Here is a 22553-nt window from a genome sequence, read left to right as displayed (position 1 = left end):
TTTTTTTGATTGAAAAAAAAAAAAAAAAAAAATAATTGTAACATATATATAAATTTTAATAAAAATAAATCCAGATTTATTTTTTTTATTTTTTTTTATTTTTTTTTTTTCCCTTAGAAAGAACCTTTAAAAATCTATTTATTTAATTATTTATTTATTTATTTATTAATTTAATTAATTTAATTATTTATTTGTATTTAAAATTTAAAAACAATCCCATATAAATAAAAAAAGCTAATTTTAGCCTTTTTTTTTTTTTTTTTTTTTTTTAAAAAATTTTGTTTTTTTTTTTTTTTTTTGTATTTTTTTTTTTTTTTTTTTTTTTTTTTTTTTTTTTTTTTGCGAAAAATTTTGATATATTCATTTATTAACAGTAGCACTATCCTTTTTGTACATAATCACACCACTTCATCACTATTAAAATAGTGATACCTATAATAATTTTATACATCACACACATATTATAATATAAATATATATTAAAATCATTTTCTATGTAAATAATAATCACACCCCACCATTTTAAGGCGCACAATTGTAATTTTTGTAATATTAAAAAATAATAAAAAAAAAAAAAAAAAAAAACAATAAATAGAAAAAAAAAATAAAATAAAAAGAATACAGGAGAAAATAAAAAAAAAAAAAAAAAAAAAGTATAAAAAGAATAGTAACAACAAAAAAAAAAAAAAAAAGAACCAAATCAAAATAAAATAACATAATGAGTTGGTCATCAATAAAATTATCAAGACTTCCAGATGCAACAATATCAGTATGGGGTCATACAGCAACAATAAGCGGAGAAAAAGATATTGTAATCTTTGGAGGTTTTGATTTTTGTATAGAAAAGCCAACAAATACAACATATATATTACATACATGTATGTTATTATTATTATTCTTTTTTTTTTTTTAATATTGCAAAAAAAAAAAAAAAAAAAAAAAAAAAATAACAATAAACTAATTTTTTTAATGAATTTTTTAATTTTTTAAAATAAATGATAATAATAATAATAATAATAATAATAATAATAATAATAATAATAATAATAATAATAATAATAATAATAATAATAATAATAATAATAATAATAATAATAATAATAATAATAATAATAATAATAATAATAATAATAATATTAATAATAATAATAAAAGCACAAACAAATGGATTAACAAAACCAAGTGTTAGTGGATCATTACCACCACCGATTTATGGACATTCATCAACACAAGTAGGTAGGAAAATGTTTGTATTTGGAGGTAGTCTTCAAGATAATGTTCAAGTGAATGATATGTATCAATTTAATACGAGTAATTATTCATGGAGTAAACCAAGACCAATGGGTGAGCCACCAATACCTCGTTATGGTCATAGTGCATCATTGATCTATGATAATTATATATTGATATTTGGAGGTAACAATACGAAATCATCAAAGCCATTAAATGATATTCACATATTCAATACAGAGAGGAATTCATGGACAAAACCATCATCAAATAGTTCAACAGGTGAAATCATTTTCAATCCACATGATATTTCACCAAGATCATCAACAACAACACCAACTCATCAAAGTGTTAATGGTAGTAATAGTAATAGTAGTAGCAGTAGTAGAGTTAGATCTGCTACAATTTCTTCACATAATAATTCACCAATTGTAATGCCATTAAATAATAATAATAATAATAATAATAATAGTAATAATAGTAATAATAGTAATAATAATGGTGGTGGATCACCAATGACAACACCACCAACACTTCAACAATTACATCTTTCACAATTGATGGCAAATGGTATTGGTATGGGTGGTAGTATAAGTAATGGTAATAGTGATAGTCCTCCATTGACACCATCAATGATGGCGTTGGAGAGTTCAATGTTGAATGGATTTAAATCACCATTATCCTTATCACAACGATTACTTAGAAGTGGATTTAGATCATCACCACCATCAGCAAGATATTTTCATAGTTGTAGTGTTATCAATGGCAAGGCATTCATATTTGGTGGATACAATGGTACAACTCTATTGAACGATTTATACATTTTAAATATTGAATCAATGGAATGGATTTGTCCTCATACAAAAGGTGATTTGCCAACACCAAGAGCTGGTCATACCTCTATTGCAATCGGAAGTAGATTATTTATCTTTGGTGGAACGATAGAAGGTGATCCATCAAGTTCAAACGCTCATTGTGATAATGATCTTTACATGTTTGAACCGGAATTAAACTATTGGACATTGTTAAAGACTTCGGGTACTTTACCATCTCCAAGAACTGGTCATGTTTGTTTACCAATTTCAAGTAAAATTTTAATCATTGGTGGTAGTGATGCAATCTTAAATAATAAATTGAAATTATCAAATACTTATCATAGTTTGGAAACTTTAAAATTAGATTTCTCTCATTATAGTCGTGGTGGTAGCGGTGGCGGTAGTAATAATAATATTATTATACATCCAATTACTTCATCAAATTCAACTTCATCAAATTCAATCATTACAAATTATTTACCACATTTAAAACCAAGAAGTAGCAGTAATAGTGGTGGTGGTGGTGGTAGTATAACAAATACACCAACTACATCATCATTACATATTAAAGATAATAGTGCATCACCCTCACCATTAACACCAAGATCAATTGCAAGGAATTCTCCAAAATCTTCTATATTTCATGATAATATTAATAATAATAGTAATAATAATTTATTAAATACTTTACAAGAAGCATCAAAATTTGAATTATCACCTGGAACACCAAAATCAATTAGAGGTATTGATTCTCTTTCATCAGTATCATTAACTCAATCAATTGATAGAAATGGTGGTAGTGGCGGTGGTAGTGGTGGAGGTAATGGAGTTGTTTCAAATGATAGGGGTGAATTTTTAAGACATTATACAACTCAAAGTATATTAATAAATAAAAATAATAATAATAATAATAATAATAATAGTGGTGGAAGTAATTTAAGTATTAGTAGTAACAGTGGTAGCAATAATAGTATTAATTCAAATGACGGATTAGTTTTACAATGTTCAACACCTCTTTGTATTAAAAAATATAATTCATTAAAAGATTCTTATTTAGAACTTAAACAAAAATATCAAGAAGAAAGAGAAAAACGATTGGAATTGGAAAAAGAATTAGAACGTTATAGATTATCATCACCAATTACATCTGCATCGTCATTGGTTGATACATTATCATCACCAAATAATTTAAATATAAATAGTAATAATTCGACAACAACAACAACTACAACTACAACAACTACAACTACACCAATACCATTATCAACATCAAATAATAATAATAATAATAATAATAATTCAACATTAACAGTTCAAGATCAAGTTACAACATCAAAACAAATTTTAGAGATTTATGAAGATATTTATAATTTATGGGGTTATTATGAAAAGAGAGTTAAATGGAAGGAAAACACTGAAAAGGAAGCAAATCAACAATTGGAAGTTATTAAATCAAAGATTGATTTATTCACAAGTATGGTTGGATTAGAAAATCATTTTAGTTTCAATGATGATACCAAGAGTTGTTGTTCAGAGAATATTAATGGTGATCATAATCAACAACAACAACAACAACAACAACAAAATCCACAATTTCAAATTGATGATAATATTAGTGAAACAAATTCACAAATTTCAGAACCAGCTTTAATTCATGAAACATTAACACCAAGAAAAAGTAGAGAAAATTCAGTTCATCATTCAAGATCAGTTTCAAATCCAATACCATTACTATCACAAATTGTTAAACAAAGTAAATCTGGTGATAGTACATTAACAGTTCCTCAACAATTACATTCATCACATAATAATTTAATTCAATTAGCTTCAATTTCAACACCACAAAAACCACCACAACAACCACAACAACAACAACAACAACAACCACCACAGGAAAATGGTAAAGAACCATCAAAGAGTACTCAAAAAATATTTAAATTATTAATTTCTAAAAAGAATAGAGCGTCAGGTCATTTTAAATTGAGTTCAAGTAATGAATCATCAAATTCTGAAGAAACAACACCAACCTTTTCAAATAATCCAAATTTAATAAATGATGAAGATGATGACTCACAACAACACCAACAACAAACCAATATTGGTAGTAATAGTATTAGTAATATAAATACAAGTAATTCAACGACATCATTATCATCATCGGTATCATCAACTTCACTTCAAACTCAAGAAGAATTTGAAGCAAGTGAAAGAAGTAAACAAAAGAAAAGATTAGGTAAAGCATTGAAACAAATGATTAATAAAGATAGACAATTAAAGGAAACAGCAGCAGCGGCTTTAGCAGTATCGAATAGTAATGGTAATTTAGGTGGTGGTGGTGGTGGTGGTAGTATTAATGGTACCACTAATGTATCAGGTAATGGTGCAAATAATTTAGGTGGTTTAGTATTGACCAGTGATAAAGAAAAAGAGAAATTAGAAAAAGAGAGAGAGAAATCAGAAAGGATTGAACGTGAGAAACAAGAGAAAGAGCGTGAAAAATTAGAAAAAGAGAGAGAGAAATCAGAAAGGATTGAACGTGAAAAATTAGAAAAGGCAGAGAAAGAAAGATTGGAAAAAGAAAAAATTGAAAAGGAGAAACTAGAGAAAAAACATAAAAAAATTAAAGGATTATTTGGTGCTAAAAGTTCAAACAAAGAATCATTACCATTTAGACGTGATGTCATTGAAAAAGTTATCAATCATCTTAGAGAGAATTCATTAGACACCGAAGGTATATTCAGATTATCAGGTAATATGGAATCGGTTAGAGGTATAGTCAAATCTTTTGCACATGGTGAACCAAATCTAAGTTTTGAAGTTCACAACATTAGCAATGCTTTAAAACACTATCTAAGATCATTAGATCCTCCTTTAATACCCTACGAATTCTTTTTAATGTTATTGGACGCTAGAAAGAATGAAGATGCAGAAACCATTAGAAATATATTTTGGAAAATTCCTTCCGATAATAGAGTTGTCTTAACATTATTGGTTGATTTAATGGTGAAAATATCGGAAAATTCAAATGTAAATAAAATGAACTCAAAGAATCTATCCATTGTATTTGGTCCAACCATATTAAAACCACGAACACCAACTCTTGATCGTATGGCGTTAATGACTGAAACTCAACTTCAATGTGGTATCATTCAAACTTTTATAGAGGATTTCCATTATATCTTTTCAGAGTTTCCAACTTCTGGTCCAAAATCTTTCCTTGGTGATGATGATTATGATTCTTCATCTTTTGGTTCAAATAATACTCCTTCATCTCATTCTCCTCATAGTTCTTCACCAACTCTTAATCCAGCTGTAACAACAACAACAACAACTACCACTACAACAAATACAACAACCACAACAAATACAACTACAACACCAACTTCAGCTACAATTTCACCAAATATAATTCAAACCAATAATTGTGATTCAGCTTTATGTACACCAACAACATTATCTTCTACAGCAGCAATAATACAGTCAAATAATAATAATAGGACTGATAGTAATAGGAATAATTAATTAAATAAAAGAAGAAAAAAAAAAAAAAAATTAAAAACTTTATATAAAGGTTGGTTTACTATAATTATTTATTTTTATTATAATTTTTTTAATTGATTTGATTTAAAATCAAAATTATTTGTTGATGTTGTTGTTGTTGTTGAAAAATTATTTCTTTTAAAATAATAATAGTAATAATAATAATAATAACTAAAACAAATAAATAAAGAAAATAAAAATGATAAACTTGTTAAAATTTTTCCTTGATTAAATAATGAAACTGATTTAAGCAATGTTGAATCTGAAATGATGAAAATAATTAATTGTAATAGATTTGTTAAATTATTAAAATTTGTTATTGGTAATAGTTCTTTTTTAATTGGATTAAAAAGAAAGTGAATTGTTGTATATATGATTTGAATTGTTATAACAAAAGTCATAAAATGACTAAAATTAAAAATAAAAGAAATTGATAATATCACTAATAATAATGATTTTAATAATATTAAATTATCCCAATATTTAAAATTTCTTTTATAATTTAATTGTAATTGTAATCTATAAAAATTTAAAAATATTAAATTTAATTTTGAAATGAAATATGATTTTAATTTTCTATTATTTGAATTTTGATTATTATTATTATTATCATTTGAGTTATTATTACTATTATTAATTTTTAAAATTCTTTTTAAAGTTTTAAATTTGAAAATTAAAAATGATATAATTGAAATTATAGAAATTAATGATATCATTAAAATAATTATAATTGATAGAGTAATACAAAGTTGATTAATTTTTGATTTATAATTAATTGAAAAATCAATTGATAAATAATCAATATTATTTATAGTTTTTGAAATTAAGAAACAAATTGAATTAAATAATAATGGTATTATAAATATTTGATATAATGACCAAATTGATTTCCATTTATAAATTTTACCTTGATTAACTTTACCAATTAAAATTTTATTTAAAAAGTTTGGATAATTTGAAAATTTGAAAATTCTTTTTAAAGTAAATTCTAATAGATTTAATGTAATATCAGTTGAACCAATGAAAAATAATGAGGTAATAATAAAAAGTGAAATGAAAAATTTATAATTTGCATTTAAACCTTTAAATAGGCAAACTCCATCAAATAGGTCAATTGACATTCTGAATAATGGTAAAATGTAAACACCACTATATGAAAAGAATACCACAGAATTAATTTGAAGGAATATTATAATTTGACCAATTGGTTTTTCAAGTAGATTATATTTTAATAATGATAATGATAAACCAAAAATTAAATAAACTATTATTAATATTGGTATGATTAAATTTGGTTTAAAACTTGAACAACATCTTATACCATTTTTTGACTGTATTACATTTCCAAATTGATCTTTACAACTAAAACATAAATTACCAAAACTATTATTTGAAAGACAAGTATTATTTGATAGACACATTGCAACTGGACATTCTTCAACCATGGAAACATCTTGATTCACTAAATAATAACCATCATTTGTAACAACTGATGAAGTTAAACAAGATATTTTATCAGGATCACATTGATAACATTTTTTTAATGAAGGACTGTAAGAGAAATCAACTGAACAATAATTACAACTATCATTGGTTTCATTAAAATATTGATATTGTAAACAACCTAAAACCATAATTGTTTCTTTAAATGAAATATTTGATTTATCATCATCATTATCATTATCATCATCATTATCACCATTAATAGTTTCAATAATATAATTTTCACCAAAATCACCAATAAATTGATATTTAAAATTTCCAACTCCAACAATAATAACACTTGGTATTATAATTGATTTCATATTTGATACTCTTGTTATACTAATATTAACAGTAGTTGATAATGGTGTAAAAATATTACCATAATAATCTAAAAGGTTATATTCAATTAATGAATTTAAACCATTAATTACATTTTTATTTTTAAATATTACTTTATTAAATTCTAAAAATAATTAATAATTATTAGTAAATCTTAAAAAATATAAATTTATTATATAAATTATATAATACTAACCTGAAGAAAAATTTATACCACAAAATGCAATATTATTTAAAAAAATATTTGAATTAAATAAAGTTGAATTTAAATTAAATAAAAAATTTTTTGTATAGAAAACACCACCTTGTTGAGTGGCAGTATTTGAAATAAAACTATTATTATTGAATATACTATTATTATTAATGATTGGATATTTTGTATCATTTAAAAGTGAGAAATTATAAAATGAAAAAACAGCACCAAATTTCCCAAAATTATTATAAAATATTGAATTTGAAATTTGAAAAAAGTTATTACCAATCTTTTCATTGATAATAGATTTATAAGAAATAATTGATCCATCACCATTTTGAATGAAATAATTTCCTTGGAAATTAGTTGAATCTATAGTTAAAGAACAAGCATTTAAATTTATTAAACTTTTACAATTACCATTATTATTTGATATTATTGAATTTGTAATTATAATATTTGAAGTTAAAGAATCAATGAAACTATTATCAATACCAGTGATTTGATTTGATGAAAATATTAATCGAGCAAAAACCAATCTAGAATTTGTAGACTTGAATAATGATTTTGAAATTGAATTATTAATAATATTGAAATTAATGAATGAAGTGATTTGACAATTTTGAAAAAGTATCATTGGTGTATCGTTTTTATCGATTTCACTTAATAGATTATTTGATAAAGTGAAATCATTAAAAAATAAATTTGATACATTATCAAAAATGAATAAAAAATTATTGAAATAATTATTATTGATAGTTATGGAATTTAGAATAATCGATCGAGTATTTTCAGAAACAAATAAATAGTCATAGGTTATTAAATTATCTGTATAAGTTAAATTATAAACTTTCACAATGACATCACCAATACTATTAATGAACGAACCTGAATTACCAATCAATGTAATCGATTGTAAAATTAAACTTGATTGATAACTTTGAATTAATGGTGAGAATGAGTTTCCAATAAACTTTGTAAACTCTATATTCACAGTGGTACAATTTATAAATTTAAATAAATTATAACCATATCCACGATTATTATTAAAAATACATCTTTTTATATCAACTGTTTGAGCTTGATATATATAAAATAATTGATCTTGAGAGAAACAACCATTTAAAACCAAATCACTAAGAATTACATATTGAGAAGATTCACTATAAAGAATTGATTTACTACCAAATGCATTAATCGTTGTATTACTAATATCAATATATGATTTATAACTTTCAATTAGTGCACTAGATGATTGAACACCATCAAATGTTGAATTTGTAATATGTAAATAGGATTCCTCGATAATAAAATTTGGTTTACCCTTTGAGAATAATTTATTCCAACTTGTAGATTCTAAATAAATTATTGAATCTTTCCATGCTGAAACAAATGATGCAGTACTACCACTAAAGTCACTATTAAATATAAATAATTGACTTGAATTTATATAGAATAATGACTTTGATTCAAATGAATTTGAAAGTAATTGACTATTGGATATTTGTGCTGAACAATCATTATAAAGTGAAATTAATGAATTTTTAAATGATGATTCCATTCTAACACTTTCAATTCTAATATCAGATTTAATGAAATTAAATAAACCTGAACATTGAAAAACTAAATTCTCTAATAAAATATTATTACGACCATATGTTGTTGTTGTTATTGCTGTTTCTACATCCTCTGTTAACAAATAGGTTGTAGTATCAAAAGATACCATTAAACCTATATCATTATTATCACTACAAAGTATTCCAGTTTCATAGAAATAAAGATTTGAATTTCTAATTTCAATTAATATTTTAAATTTATTATTTCTAAATTTCATTTGACTTAATTTTATATCACCAGATTGTGAATCTATAAATTGTAATGATGTACAATTCTCTATGAGAACATTATTAATTTCTAATGAACTTGATTCACCTTTTTGAAAAATTAATGGTTGTTTACTATTAAATCCTGAGATTTCCACATTACTTATTGAAATCATTTGAATAACTGGTTGAAAACTTGAAAAAATTGAAATCATTGAATAACTTGTCTCACCTTGATGTGGATCAATATAATTGATTTTACAATTCACTATATTTAAAATTACATTAATCTTAAATAAATCTTGATTTGATAATGAAAACATTGGATTATCTTCTTCTATTTGTTGTTGTTGTTGATTATCATTTTGATTTTGTGATTTAAAAATATTAGTTTCATTGAAATGAATACTTGAAAAACTTGATACTGTTGAATCTATCCATACTGAATTTTCAACATGTAATTTATAAACTGCCATTTTCAAATTATTCTTTATTGAAAAACTATTATCTCTAAATATAATACCACTATCTTTTATTGGTTCTAAACCTGAATAAAATATAATTTCCCCACCTCCCAATGTTGATCCTATGAATTCAATTAAACTATTTGTACATTCCATATGAGATGTGGAGTATAAAAAATTAAATTTTGAATTTTTAAATTTTAAATTACAATAATTTATCGTTGGTAAAGTTCCTTGAAAATTAATTTCAACTCCATCATTAAACTCTATGTGACTAAAAGAAAATGAAAAACCATTTAAATTTAATATTATTTCATTTTGAAAATTAATTGTTGAATTTGTAATAATTAAATATGTATTTTTTAAAACTATTTTATTGTTATTATTATTATTATTATTATTATTCTCATTATTAAAATCATATGGTATAAAAGTTATATTGTTATAATTTTTTATTATTAATTGAGAAAAAGTGCATTTTTTAATATCATAAAAACCATATCCTATATTTATTATTATTATTGTATTGTTTAAATTGTTTAATCTTGGTAATAAATTATTAAGCACACATAAATTTTGAAATGGATTTACTATGGTACCATTACCATTGCTATTGGTATAATTTGAATTTACATAAATATTTATTATATCATTATTGATATCTTGTGATTGTTGTAGTCGTGGTTGTTGCTCTCGTTGTTGTTCTTGTGGTTGTTGTGGTTGTGAATTAAGGTAATGTACAAAGAAGAATATAAATAATAATAAATAGTATAATATTTTATTCATATCAAAAAAAAAAAAAAAAAAAAAATTGTAAATGATATTTTTATTTTTTCGAATTTAAAAATGATTTTTTTTTTTTTTTTTTTTTTTTTATTATTTTTTTTTAAAAAAATAGTAATTTAAAAACAGTAACGTATTACATTTTTGGTGCTTGGTAATTAAATTAAATAAAAAATTAATCAAAAAAAAATAGGGCTTTGTTGAAAATATTTTTTTTTTATTTTTTTAATAAATTAAAAACAGGAACGCAATAATTTTTTTTTTTTTTTTTTTTTTTTTTTTTTTTTTTTTTTATTTTAAAAATAGATTTTTATTTATTCTGATGAAAAAATAAACTTTTGATAAAATAAATATGTACAAGTTTAATTTTAAATCTCCAAATATAATTACTTCCCTTGATCGATTCAATATTAATGAATAAGGATGAAATAGTAGATCAATTCATTTATTAAAAAAGATAAAAAAGAAATACTAATTTTTTGTTGATATTATTTAATATGATTAATTTTTTTTTATTTTAATTTTTATTTGCATATAAAAGTTTAGTGCCACTAGGAATTACAAAAGGAGGTACTGATTTATCAAAACTTTTTTCAAATGTAATTTGTAACATAGATTTTGGTATTGAACCAATTTCTAAATTTTGTATGATATTATGTAAAGATAAATATTCAACACCTTCTGGAATAATACCAACAGATAAATTCTGATTGAATTTATCATGAAGTATCAATTTTTTTACTGAAGATGGTATTGAACCAATTTGTAAATTTTGTTTTATGTCATGTAGATGAAGAGTTTTAACGCTATTTGGAATGATTGATCTCCTTAAAATCTGATTGAATCCATCATGAATAGTTAATGTATCAACTGATGATGGTATTGAACCGCGCTGTAAAGGTTGTAATACATTATATAGATCTAAGGTTTCCACACCATCTGGAATTATTTTTGGTAATAATGGGGAATTAAATTTATAATTTAATGCTAAAGATTTTACATTTGAAGGAATTGAACCAATTTGTAATTCTTCTTTAACATCATATAAATAAAGAAAGTTAACATTTGATGGTATAATATCAGGTATTAATTTAAATTGTATTGATTGATTAATTGTTAACCTATTAACAGACTGAGGAATAGAGCCAATAACCAATGGTTTTTTTAAATTTTGAATTTGTAAATTTCTAACACCATTTGGAATGATACCAGGTTTTAAATCATGATTAAACCCATCATGAAATTTTAATGATATTACTGATGACGGTATTGATTTAATCTCTAATTGAAGTTTAATATCATATATATCTAAATTTTCAACACCATTTGGTATGATACCCTCTGTTAGTATACGACCAAACCCTTTATTTAATATTAAACTCTTTACTGATGATGGTATTGAACCAACATCTAATGGAGCTTTAATATCATAAAGATTTAAAGTTTTTACACTATCAGGTATTATTCCAGGTGATAATAAATGACAAAATGAATCATGCAATATTAAAGATTTGACAGTTTTTGGTATATTTCCAATTACTAAACTTTTAATTTTATAATAATTCTTTTCCTGATTATTTTTCATTTCATCAACATCACCATAATATAATTGAAAATGATTTGGATCAATTAATTCGATTTCACTTTCACAACCAATTGGTAACTCTTTTAAATCTGGACCAATTAAATTTAAATTAATTTGTTTTTCATTAAAGATTAATTTATTTGAATTTGATTTTAAAGCCTTCCATGTTAAATGATGATTTGATTTTGACTTAATTTCTCTCAAATCTTTACAACCTTCAAAAATTATTAATTCAATTTTTGGTAAATCTAAAATTACTTTATTACAACCTGCAATTGATTTTGCATCTAAAAATTTTAATTCTTGAAAATCAAATTCAATCACTGGTATTCCCTTTGATTTTGAAATATCTAAAAATGTTAATTTCTTATATTTGTTTAAACAATTGAAAATTAAAGGATTATTAATTGATGAATTTAAATTTAAAATTTTTAAATTTGGTGAATTAACTTCAAATTCTTTTAATTTAAAACAATCTGATGCTATTAAAGTTTCTAAATTATCTGCTTTTAATTTTAAATCCATTAATTTTATACAATTTCTAACTATTAATATTTTTAGAGATGCCAATGTTAAAGTTGTATTTAAACCATTTCTAATACATTTCAATTTTGTGCAACCAGATAAATCAATTTCTGTTAATTTCTCTAAATTAAAATGTTTAAAAATTCTTAATTTTAAATATTCACAATTCTTAATATGAATGATATTGATTGATCTTGATTTTAAAGTTTCAAATATTTTATTACTTTGGACTTTTGTTAAATTATCAAAACTTGTTTTTTTTAAAAATTCTGTTAAATCTAAATCAGAAATGCTATCAATGACACCATCATTAATATTATTAAAAATTTGACTAATTTTTGAAAATTCTATTTTCATTTCTTTAAATTCTCTCAATGCTTTTTCAGGATCATAATGGCCTTCCCAAAGTTGATTTTCAATATCTTGTGGGTTAAGTTTATCAATTGGTTGTGCTAAAAATGCTGAAGGATTATTTGATCTAGTAAGTTCTAAATTATAACTTGAATTTCTAACAATAATAGTTTGTGTACAACCATTTTTTAATTTCCAATATCTTTTAATAATTGATTCATTGGCTGAGCTAATTAAAATTGGTTTAATTCTTTCTGCAATCATTGGTTCTAATTTTTCTAATAATTGTAAATGAGTAATATTTTCTTCTGCAATTGTTAAATGATGTTGAAGTCTTGCTAATTTTGTATAAAAAGTTTTCATCATTTCATTAATAAAATTTACTCCGACAATAGTTTTCTTTTGATTTTTTAATTGTTGTCCCAATTCTTTAAAATGAACCAATGATAATGAATTTTGTTTCTCTAAAAAATGTAACCATTTTTCGCAAAATTCATTAATATCTAATGATTTTATACGTTTAATTACTTCTTGATGAACATTGTCATTCATTTGGTTGAATAATAAAATTGCTGTCTCTACTTGTAATTTAAATTTATTTAAAAGTGAAGTATCTGATTCTGTTTGTTTTGAAGTTGATGGCATAAAACATTGTTCATTATCAATTGAATAAATTTTAAATTTATTTTCACATGATTCTTCAAGATTATTTGTTGATTTAGAAATTGGTTTTTTAGGTGTTGAAGTAATTATAAAATTACCTAAATTACCATCTGCATTATTTGTTAAAATTCCCATTATTAATTGTTTTGAAATATTTAATGGATCAAGTTTATCTATAATTTCCGGTGTTTTCTCTAAAACATTAATTAATGGTTCACCATATACCTCTTGAACCAATAAAACTGGTAGTTCTTCTATTGAACCTAATTCACAACATGGTGAACAGTGACCAAATAAATACTCTGATAATTTTGTAACTGCAATATCTGTGCCTGGAAATTGTGGATTAAATTTAATGTAAATACAATTACCATATTCATCTTTAATTGAAGGTACAGCACTAGAACCATACTGATTTGTTTTTAATGGTTCTCCATATCTATCAAACAATGAATAAAAATGTTCTTCTGAAATTTTTCTTCTACCTTTTACAACGGTTGAAATGGTTTTGATATGTTTATTTAAAGCCAATTGTGATCCGCTATATTCTGGTAATAAACAATTTAAAGAAATACACCATGCTGCATTTGGATTGGTATGAAATAAAACTTGTAAATATGGTTTAAACTCTAATTTTTCTTTTGCTTTTAATGAATTATAAAATTTACTAATAATTGATGAATTGAAAACTTTACCACCACCCAATTCAATTAATAAAATAAAAAGTTTAAAATTATTTAATTCTGCTGATAAATCTAATGCTGTTAAACCTTTTTCATTAACTAAATCAATATTAACATTTAAATTATTAATAATAAATTTGATTTGATCAAATAATTTTAAATTTTTTGAATAAATTGTTGAATGAAGTAAAGGTTGTTGTATTTCATTAGCCCCATCATCATTTTTTGATGATGAAAATACTGTTGGTTCTGATAATTCTTTAATATTAAAATTTGTAAAATTAATAAAATCATTAATTAATTTAAAATCTGCTTCACCTTTAAAAAGATTTGCAATTATTGATTTTGTTGATTTATAAAATGATTCATGAAGTTTAATTTCACCAATACCACTACTACTACTACTACTACTAATATCAATAGAATTTTTAAACATAAGAATTTGTTCTAACCATTTTATAAAATCAGATGGTGATTCAAAATCATTTTCTCCTGAATTTAATATTAATTCTTTAATAGTTTCAATAATTGATATTTCTTTACTTTCAACAAATTTCATTGTTTTATGTTTATTTGGCTCTGCTTCAATATCATGTTTAAAAAGTAAATCTCCAAATGAAAATTCTCTTTCATATACTATTTTAATTTGATTAATTGGGTCTCCAATACTTTCAGATTCCAATCGTTGATAGTAAATATATGCAAGTGGCAAAACCTCTTTAAATAAATCTTGATAACTAACTATTCCATAAAAACTTCCACTACCACTACTAACACCAACACCACCGCCGCCACCACCAATTTCCCCACCATTTTTATAATTATTTATTTTTAATAAACTTTTAATCAATTTAAATCTTGATAACATTGAATTTATCCAACCTTTTTTAAATGTAAAAGGTAATTTTAAACTACTGTTAGTTTGATTACGTAGTGATTGATCATCAGGAAAAGCTAAATCAACTAAATTCTTATAATTCTTATCTTTTTCAAGTATTTTTAATAACCAAGATAAAATAAAAGTATTTGGTTGATGCTTCAAATATTGTTCCCGAATTTTTTGGTTCACTTTGGTTGACATTTTTTTCTTAAGTAAAAATAATATATTTTTGAAATGGACATATTGTTTTCCATCTGCACCTTGTTGAATTTCATAAAATTCCATACATTCATCATTATCAATACCAATGATTTTATTTGTAGTACTTTCAATGAAAATATTATCTGGTTTATAATCTGTTGTATTCAATAATAAACTTGATAAAATATGAGCACCAAAACTTTCATTATCTAATGAATCTTCAAATCGTTCCATTCTATCACGATTTTTTTCAATTAGTTTATCAAGTGGTTCACCCTTTACTAAAAGTGAAGCCTGGGTCGATACATTAGTTCTAACTCTTGAATTTAGAATATCACGTTCAAACTCAAGATTTCTAAGGTATACTGATCTAGCATGATTTGTTTTATATAAACTTTTAAATTCAATCAATTCTTTTCTTTTTGAACATTCAATTGGAGATGACGGTAAAATTGGAATTTCAGTAATAATCATAAAGCTAGTTGGCGAAACAAATGATGAACCTTTTGAAGATTCAGGGTAAAGATCTTTATAGAATTCAAATACAGCATTCTCTTTTGCAGGTCTAAGTAATCCACAGCCATTATCAGTTTTAAAGTATACATTATTCATTATTACACCAGAGCAAGTCCCTCTTTCAGATTTCTTTGTGAAACAATGTTCTTGACTATCATATGATATAATATCGTATACCATTGTTAATGAATCCATTTCTCTAAATATTAAACTATCATTTATAAATAATGGACATTCATCAAATAAAATGGTTACACGTTTGTTTGCTTTTTCAAAAAGTTGATTAATATACATCTGATGAAGTTCTGAATATTTTATTAATAGTTTTTTTAATTCTACTATTAAATTTGTTGTTGTTGTTGTTGTTGTTGTTGTTGTTGTTGTTGATGATAATGTTGATGATTGAGATTTAGTTGTTTTAGAATAATCCATTAGAGATGTTGTTGTTGTTGGTAATTGTTCATTTTTACCACTACCATTTTCTTCATTATCTTTTATAATAGAATTAATTTCATTAACCCTTTCAATATTAATGATTATTGGTTTAAATATTTCATGGTCAATCTTTTTTGTCTGAATAAAATCTATTCTTACTTGAGTTGATTCTGTAATTAATTTTTGTGCTGGTTTAATTATATCTAATAACTCTCTAATTTCTTTGGAATAATTTATTTTGAATGATTTATAATTGTTCCTATCACTACTAATTTTATTCAATATATTTATTATTGGTTGATATACTGAATCCCTTGAAATTTCATTTAAACCAGTTGTTAATAATTCCTGTTTATTTTTTTTAATTTCCTTTTTTTTTTTAATTTATTAATAGCAGTGTTAATAAAAAACATTTTTAAAATTAAAAAAAAAATTACAACAATGAAAAAAAAAAAAAAAAAAAAAAAAGGAAAAAGAATATTTAAAAAATCAAAAATTAAAAAAAAAAAAAAAATCAATACCATTTTCAATAATTTTTATCCAAATATTTCCTTTTTGAATAGTAATAATAATAAAAAAATAATAATATAATAATAAAAATTATAAAAAAAATAATATTAATAATTACAAAATAAATAATACAATAATAATAAAAATTTAATTAAAATAATAAAAAAATAATAATAAAAATAATTTAAAAAAATAGCTTTTTTATTATATTTAGGTGTGTTTAAAAATAGAATAAGTTTAAAAAAAAAAAAAAGAATATGAAGAATAACCACATGTGTTGGAAAAAAAAAAAAAAATATGAAGAATAACCACATGTGGTGGTATTAACCTTTCCCACAAAATTTACCATATGGTAAATTCATATTAATTATTTGAAAGCTTAAATTAATTAAATTAATGTCTTTTTTATTTAGTAATCATAGTTCTATAGTCAAATATTTGACTAATTATTAAATGATTGGAAATCGATCCTTTCAACAATCTCAAATAAAACATTAACTTATTTTTATGATTTTAATTGTTTTGTTCTATTTTTTTTTTTTTTATAAGTTTTTTTTTTTATTTATTTTTTTATTTTAATGATTTTTTTTTTTTAAAAGATGTAGATAATAAGTAATGATATACAATTAAAAAACAATGATTAAAAAAAGAGTGGAATAAAGAGTTTAATATCTCTTTTTGGCACCAACTGTTTGCCAACCATCAGCATCTTTTTTGTTTTCTTCTTTTTTGTTATCGGATCTCCAGCTATCGTTTTGATCACCTTGGGCTCCTTGATTTCTACCAAAACCACTACCACCACCACCGTCTCTTCTTGGTGGAGCATCATCACGTCTACCCCAACGATCACCACCTTCGTCACGTCTTGGTGGTGGAGCATCTTCACGTCTACCCCAACGATCACCACCTTCGTCACGTCTTGGTGGGGCATCATCACGTCTACCACCGAAACCACCACTACCACCTCCATCTCTTCTTGGTGGAGCATCATCACGTCTACCCCAACGATCACCACCTTCATCACGTCTTGGTGGTGGAGCATCATCACGTCTTGGTGGTGGAGCATCATCACGTCTTGGTGGAGCATCATCACGTCTACCCCATCTATCGCCACCTTCGTCACGTCTTGGTGGTGGAGCATCATCACGTCTACCCCAACCACCTTCGTCACGTCTTGGTGGTGGAGCATCTTCACGTTTACCCCATCTGTCACCACCTTCATCACGTCTTGGTGGTGGAGCATCTTCACGTCTACCCCAACGATCACCACCTTCGTCACGTCTTGGTGGTGGAGCATCTTCACGTCTACCCCAACGATCACCTTCATCAGCTTTGGATCTACCGAAATCATCACCACCACGTCTACCACCCCATCTACCACTTTCTTCACGTTCATCATCGTCGTCTCTGAAAGTTCTTCTTGAAGATGGTGGAACGTATGGAGCATTCTTTCTCTCTTCTTCCAAACGTTCTTGTTCCAAATGTTCTTGTTCGAGTCTTTCTCTTTCTTGTTCTTCCTTTCTAGCTTTTTCTTGGGCAGCGGCGATACGAGCTTTCTCTCTCTTTGCCTTTCTCTCTTGGACATCTTGTTCTTGTTGAATGAGGAACTCTTGGAATCTCTTTTCTTGCTCCTTTTGAAGGGCTGGTAATTGTTTCTTTCTCTCTTCGATGACGGCTTGAGTGAATTTTTGATATTCTGGTACGATTCTGTTGAGACGAGCTTTTTCGGTGACATTACGGTCATGAACTTCACGATGGAGTTTAAGGAATTCGGCTTGAGTTGATTCAAAGTATTGCTTATCTTCGACGGCTTTAGTTTTTTGGAGGCTTTCAACGACTGGTAATTCCTCTTCACGGTAGGCACGTTCGAGAATGTACAATTGTTTGGCGATTTTAGCGATCTTGGCTTTCATTTCAACCTTGGCTTTATCGATGGCATTGATGGTTTGATCGAGTTGATTTTGTTGTGATTCCTCTTCGGCTTGTTCTTTTTCACGACGTTCCATATCCTCTTTGAGACGTTGTTGATCACGAGCGACTTTCTCTTGGATTTTCTTTTGAAGTTCTTCATGTTCTTTTTGTTTCTTGATACGATCTTGTTGTTCCATGTAGATTTTCTTCTTTTCAATGATTTCCTTACGAGCGAGAATACGACGATGTTCATCTTGGAGTGAATTGATGATCTTGACGTAGACCTCTTTCTTGAGTTTATCATGTTGTTGTTGTTTCTTTTCTGGTTCAATCATATTCAAAGCTTTACCAACACCAGTGGCCAAGTTTGATAATTGATCAGAGATTTTGGCAGAGTCAAAGTCGTAGTGACCGAAACGAATTACACCATTCTTATGATCGATTCTAGCACCGATTAACTTTCTCTTTATTGATTCCAAAAGGTAGAGTTCAATTTGAGTCTTTGTATAGAATGGTACCAATTTAATGAATTCTTCAATCTTGATAACTTCGTAGACTTTGCTAACTTGAAGAGCGATCTTTGTGAAAACTACACGAAGGAATGGTTTTAAGTATTGAGAGAGTTGTGCGTGACCTTCGATGAATTTAATCTTTGGCTCTAAAAGCTTGGCAAACATCAATGGTGATGTTTTCTTCTCAAAGATTGAAGCGAGATCGGCCAACTCTGGATAAACTTCATTGGTAACCTTACGAACGTCAACGAGGAAAGTTTCACGTTTTGGAATGGATTGGAGTGACAACAATGATGCCAATCCCATAGCTCTTTGTGATTGTGAATCAAATTGTAATAATGATTGATTTTGATTAACCTCTTGAATTGGTGATGATAATGCAGCAACCAATAATACTGAAGAGTATAATTGAGAATCGGCTTGTGTGAAATTCATATTATAATTCTTATTGTAAACATAATGTTTATATAATGCGTAGGCATGTAATAAATGAGCATTGGTAATCCAATAGACTTGAGCCAACTTTTGATAGTATGTTGCTAAAACTACTGGCTTTGGTTTAACTAACAATGAGAATAACATAATATTAATATCTTCAATTGACTTGTAAGCAATCAAATATAATCCCAATGAAATTGCAACGGTCAATTGATGGAAACGAATTTCAATATGAGTATTCACTGTATCCAATGATGGTACTTTAAATAATTGTTCAATACTTGATCTAAATAATTCTGTTAATACCATAAAATCTGGTTTTCTTTGATATTTTGAACAATAATTTAATGCTTGAGTTGAAATTTTCTTTTTAAAAAAAATAAAAATAAATATAAAAATTAATATATAAATAAATATTTGTTATTTTTAAAATAAAAAAATACTTACAAGTAAAGTTGAATCAAATTTAGAATGATCAAATTTAGTATGTTCAAATTTAGTATTTTGACGAGTGAGTACTTCAATCATTGCTTTATAAGCTTCAAATAAATATTTCATATAAGAGAATAAGAGAGTTTGTTGTGGATCAATGAGTGAGATTTCATTTTGTTCAACTAATGGATTCTCTTGATTTTCTTTTTCAATTTTCTCTTTTAATTCGTCTACTTTTTGTTCAATTGGTGTAATGATTTCTTTAAAGATATTTTCTAATGGTACAATTGAGAATTCCTTTTGTGACATGATTGAAACTTTGAAATGATGAATACCATCTCTTAATGATTGATAATCTAATTGTTCAGCACATAATGAAACGTATAATGACATAATTTGTTCTAAACTTGAATGCCATTGACTACGATCACTTAATAAATCTCTTAAGACACTTAATGCTCTTAATTTTGATCCAACTTTAATTAAATCTATATATATATATATATTTAAAAAAAAGAAAAATTAGTATAAATAAATAATTTTTTATTTTATTTTATTTAAATAACATTACCATTTGCTTGGCTTAAAGCATGTTCATTAGCCTGAGCTAATGCTTGTTGTGTTGACATTTTTTTATTTATATAAAAATGAAATAATTATATAAATGAAAATAATCAATTGAGAAAAAAAAAAAAAAAAAAAAAAAAAAATATTAAAATTCGAAAAAAAAAAAAAATTTTAAAAAAAAAAAAAAAATTAAAAAAAGGGGCTTTTTTCACGTTTTTTATTTCCTAACTTAAGTTCCCAATCATAACTTCAATTCCTGATCAGATAATTTTTTATTTTTTAATAATAATTTTATAAAAATTAATTAATTGGTTTTTTATTATTTTTATTATTTAATAAATTTCATATTAAATAATTGATTTTTTTTATTAATAATTTATTATTATTTAACTTTGGTTAGAAAAAAATATATAATTGTATATTTTTTTTTTCTAAACAAAATAAAATACTAAATAATAAATTATTAATAATAATAATAATAATAAAATAATAATAATAATAATAATAATAATAAATTACAAATTTGGTTTTTTTTTTAATTATTTTTAAATTTTCCATTTTTTTTTTTTTTTTTTTTGAACTTCTTGCACGTTTTTTTTTTGTTAGGAAAAAAAAGAAAAAAAAAAAAAAAAAAAATTTTTCATTTTTTTCAATTTTTCAATTTTTTTATTTTTTTATTTTTATTTTTTTTCAATTTGATTGACTATTTTATTTATACTTATAAAAAAAAAAAGATAACATTCATTTGTGTGTCTAAATTATTATATTTATAATAAAATCAAAAAATAGATTCTGTACAGAATGAGTCAAACAAATAACGCTGGTACCACAAATACCAATACCAATCAAAATAATAATCGTAAAGGAGGTAATAATAAAAACTATCAAAATAGAAATAACAATAACCAACAACAACAAGGTGGCCAACAACAACAACAACAACAACATAGAAATAAACACCAAAATCAACAAGGTAATCAAAATCAACAAGGTAATCAACAAGGTGGTGGCAATCAACAACAAAATAAACAAGGTGGTCATCGTGGTGGTAAAACCCCATCAAATGTCGAGAGTTTCCCAATTAATTTATCACAACAACAAGTTCAACAATTACAAGCATATCAACAACAAACTCAACAAAACCAATCAGCTCAATTCCAAAGCAACTTTTTACCACCAGCAACAGCTCTTTACACACCAGTGATCAACTATTTCATCAATCTCTACAATAACTTTAAATCACAATCACATCAAGATATTTTAGTTTCATACGATAGTTTCTTCAAGAGTTGTGAAACCTATTATCCACATTGCGCATTACCAACCATTGAAAACTTAATTCCAATCTTGGGTGATAAATTTGAAGAATCCTCCTTCACCGATCGTTTCTTTGTTTTATTATACAAAGAAATCTATTATCGTTATTATTATGCTTTAGTTTTTCAACCAAATATAAACACCTGTGTTGAATCATGGCAAAATTATTATCAAATTTTCCATACTTTATTAAGTAAGTTATTAATTAAATTTTTTTTTTTTAAAAAAAAAAAAAAAAAAAAAAAAAAAAAATCACATACTAATTTTTTATTTTTTTATTTTTTTTTATTTATTTATTTATTTTTAGGTGCAAATTCACCAAATGATGTTGAAATTGATTTACCAAATGCATGGT

The 22553-nt window shown here is 24.6% G+C and overlaps 5 protein-coding genes across 5 annotated transcripts in view; 2 read left to right on the top strand and 3 right to left on the bottom strand.

The window, feature by feature from the left end:
• Positions 1–718: 718 nt before the first annotated feature.
• On the top strand, positions 719–5567 carry gacHH (Kelch repeat-containing protein; the record flags this gene model as incomplete). Its single annotated transcript, XM_640243.1, has 2 exons — positions 719–878; positions 1156–5567. 2 exons carry the CDS (start codon positions 719–721, stop codon positions 5565–5567), a joined length of 4572 nt encoding a protein of 1523 aa, XP_645335.1.
• A 77-nt stretch (positions 5568–5644) lies between these two features.
• DDB_G0272102 (hypothetical protein) lies at positions 5645–10675 on the bottom strand (the record flags this gene model as incomplete). The annotated part of the gene is made up of 2 exons (XM_640242.1): positions 5645–7533; positions 7606–10675. 2 exons carry the CDS (start codon positions 10673–10675, stop codon positions 5645–5647), a joined length of 4959 nt encoding a protein of 1652 aa, XP_645334.1.
• A 514-nt stretch (positions 10676–11189) lies between these two features.
• On the bottom strand, positions 11190–17035 carry DDB_G0272100 (hypothetical protein; the record flags this gene model as incomplete). Its single annotated transcript, XM_640241.1, has 2 exons — positions 11190–16859; positions 17033–17035. 2 exons carry the CDS (start codon positions 17033–17035, stop codon positions 11190–11192), a joined length of 5673 nt encoding a protein of 1890 aa, XP_645333.1.
• A 651-nt stretch (positions 17036–17686) lies between these two features.
• Positions 17687–20943, bottom strand: eIF3s10 (proteasome component region PCI domain-containing protein; the record flags this gene model as incomplete). Its single annotated transcript, XM_640240.1, has 3 exons — positions 17687–20248; positions 20330–20802; positions 20886–20943. The coding sequence occupies 3 exons, from the start codon at positions 20941–20943 to the stop codon at positions 17687–17689; spliced, it is 3093 nt and encodes a 1030-aa protein (XP_645332.1).
• Positions 20944–21682: 739 nt separating this feature from the next.
• Positions 21683–22553, top strand: part of eIF3s6ip (proteasome component region PCI domain-containing protein) — a gene marked incomplete at both ends in the record, with an annotated part of 2071 nt that continues 1200 nt past the window's right edge. The window contains 2 exons of the mRNA XM_640239.1: positions 21683–22391; positions 22506–22553. The exon at positions 22506–22553 is cut by the window's right edge and continues 491 nt beyond it. Of these exons, the coding sequence (XP_645331.1) occupies positions 21683–22391; positions 22506–22553 (757 nt within the window). The remainder of the gene's footprint in view (positions 22392–22505) is intronic.

The sequence above is a fragment of the Dictyostelium discoideum genome, assembly GCF_000004695.1.
Source record: "Dictyostelium discoideum AX4 chromosome 2 chromosome, whole genome shotgun sequence".
NCBI classification, from domain to species: Eukaryota; Evosea; class Eumycetozoa; order Dictyosteliales; family Dictyosteliaceae; genus Dictyostelium; species Dictyostelium discoideum.
Note: the sequence above shows the minus strand (reverse complement) of the source record. Positions and strands in the feature narration are given on the sequence as shown.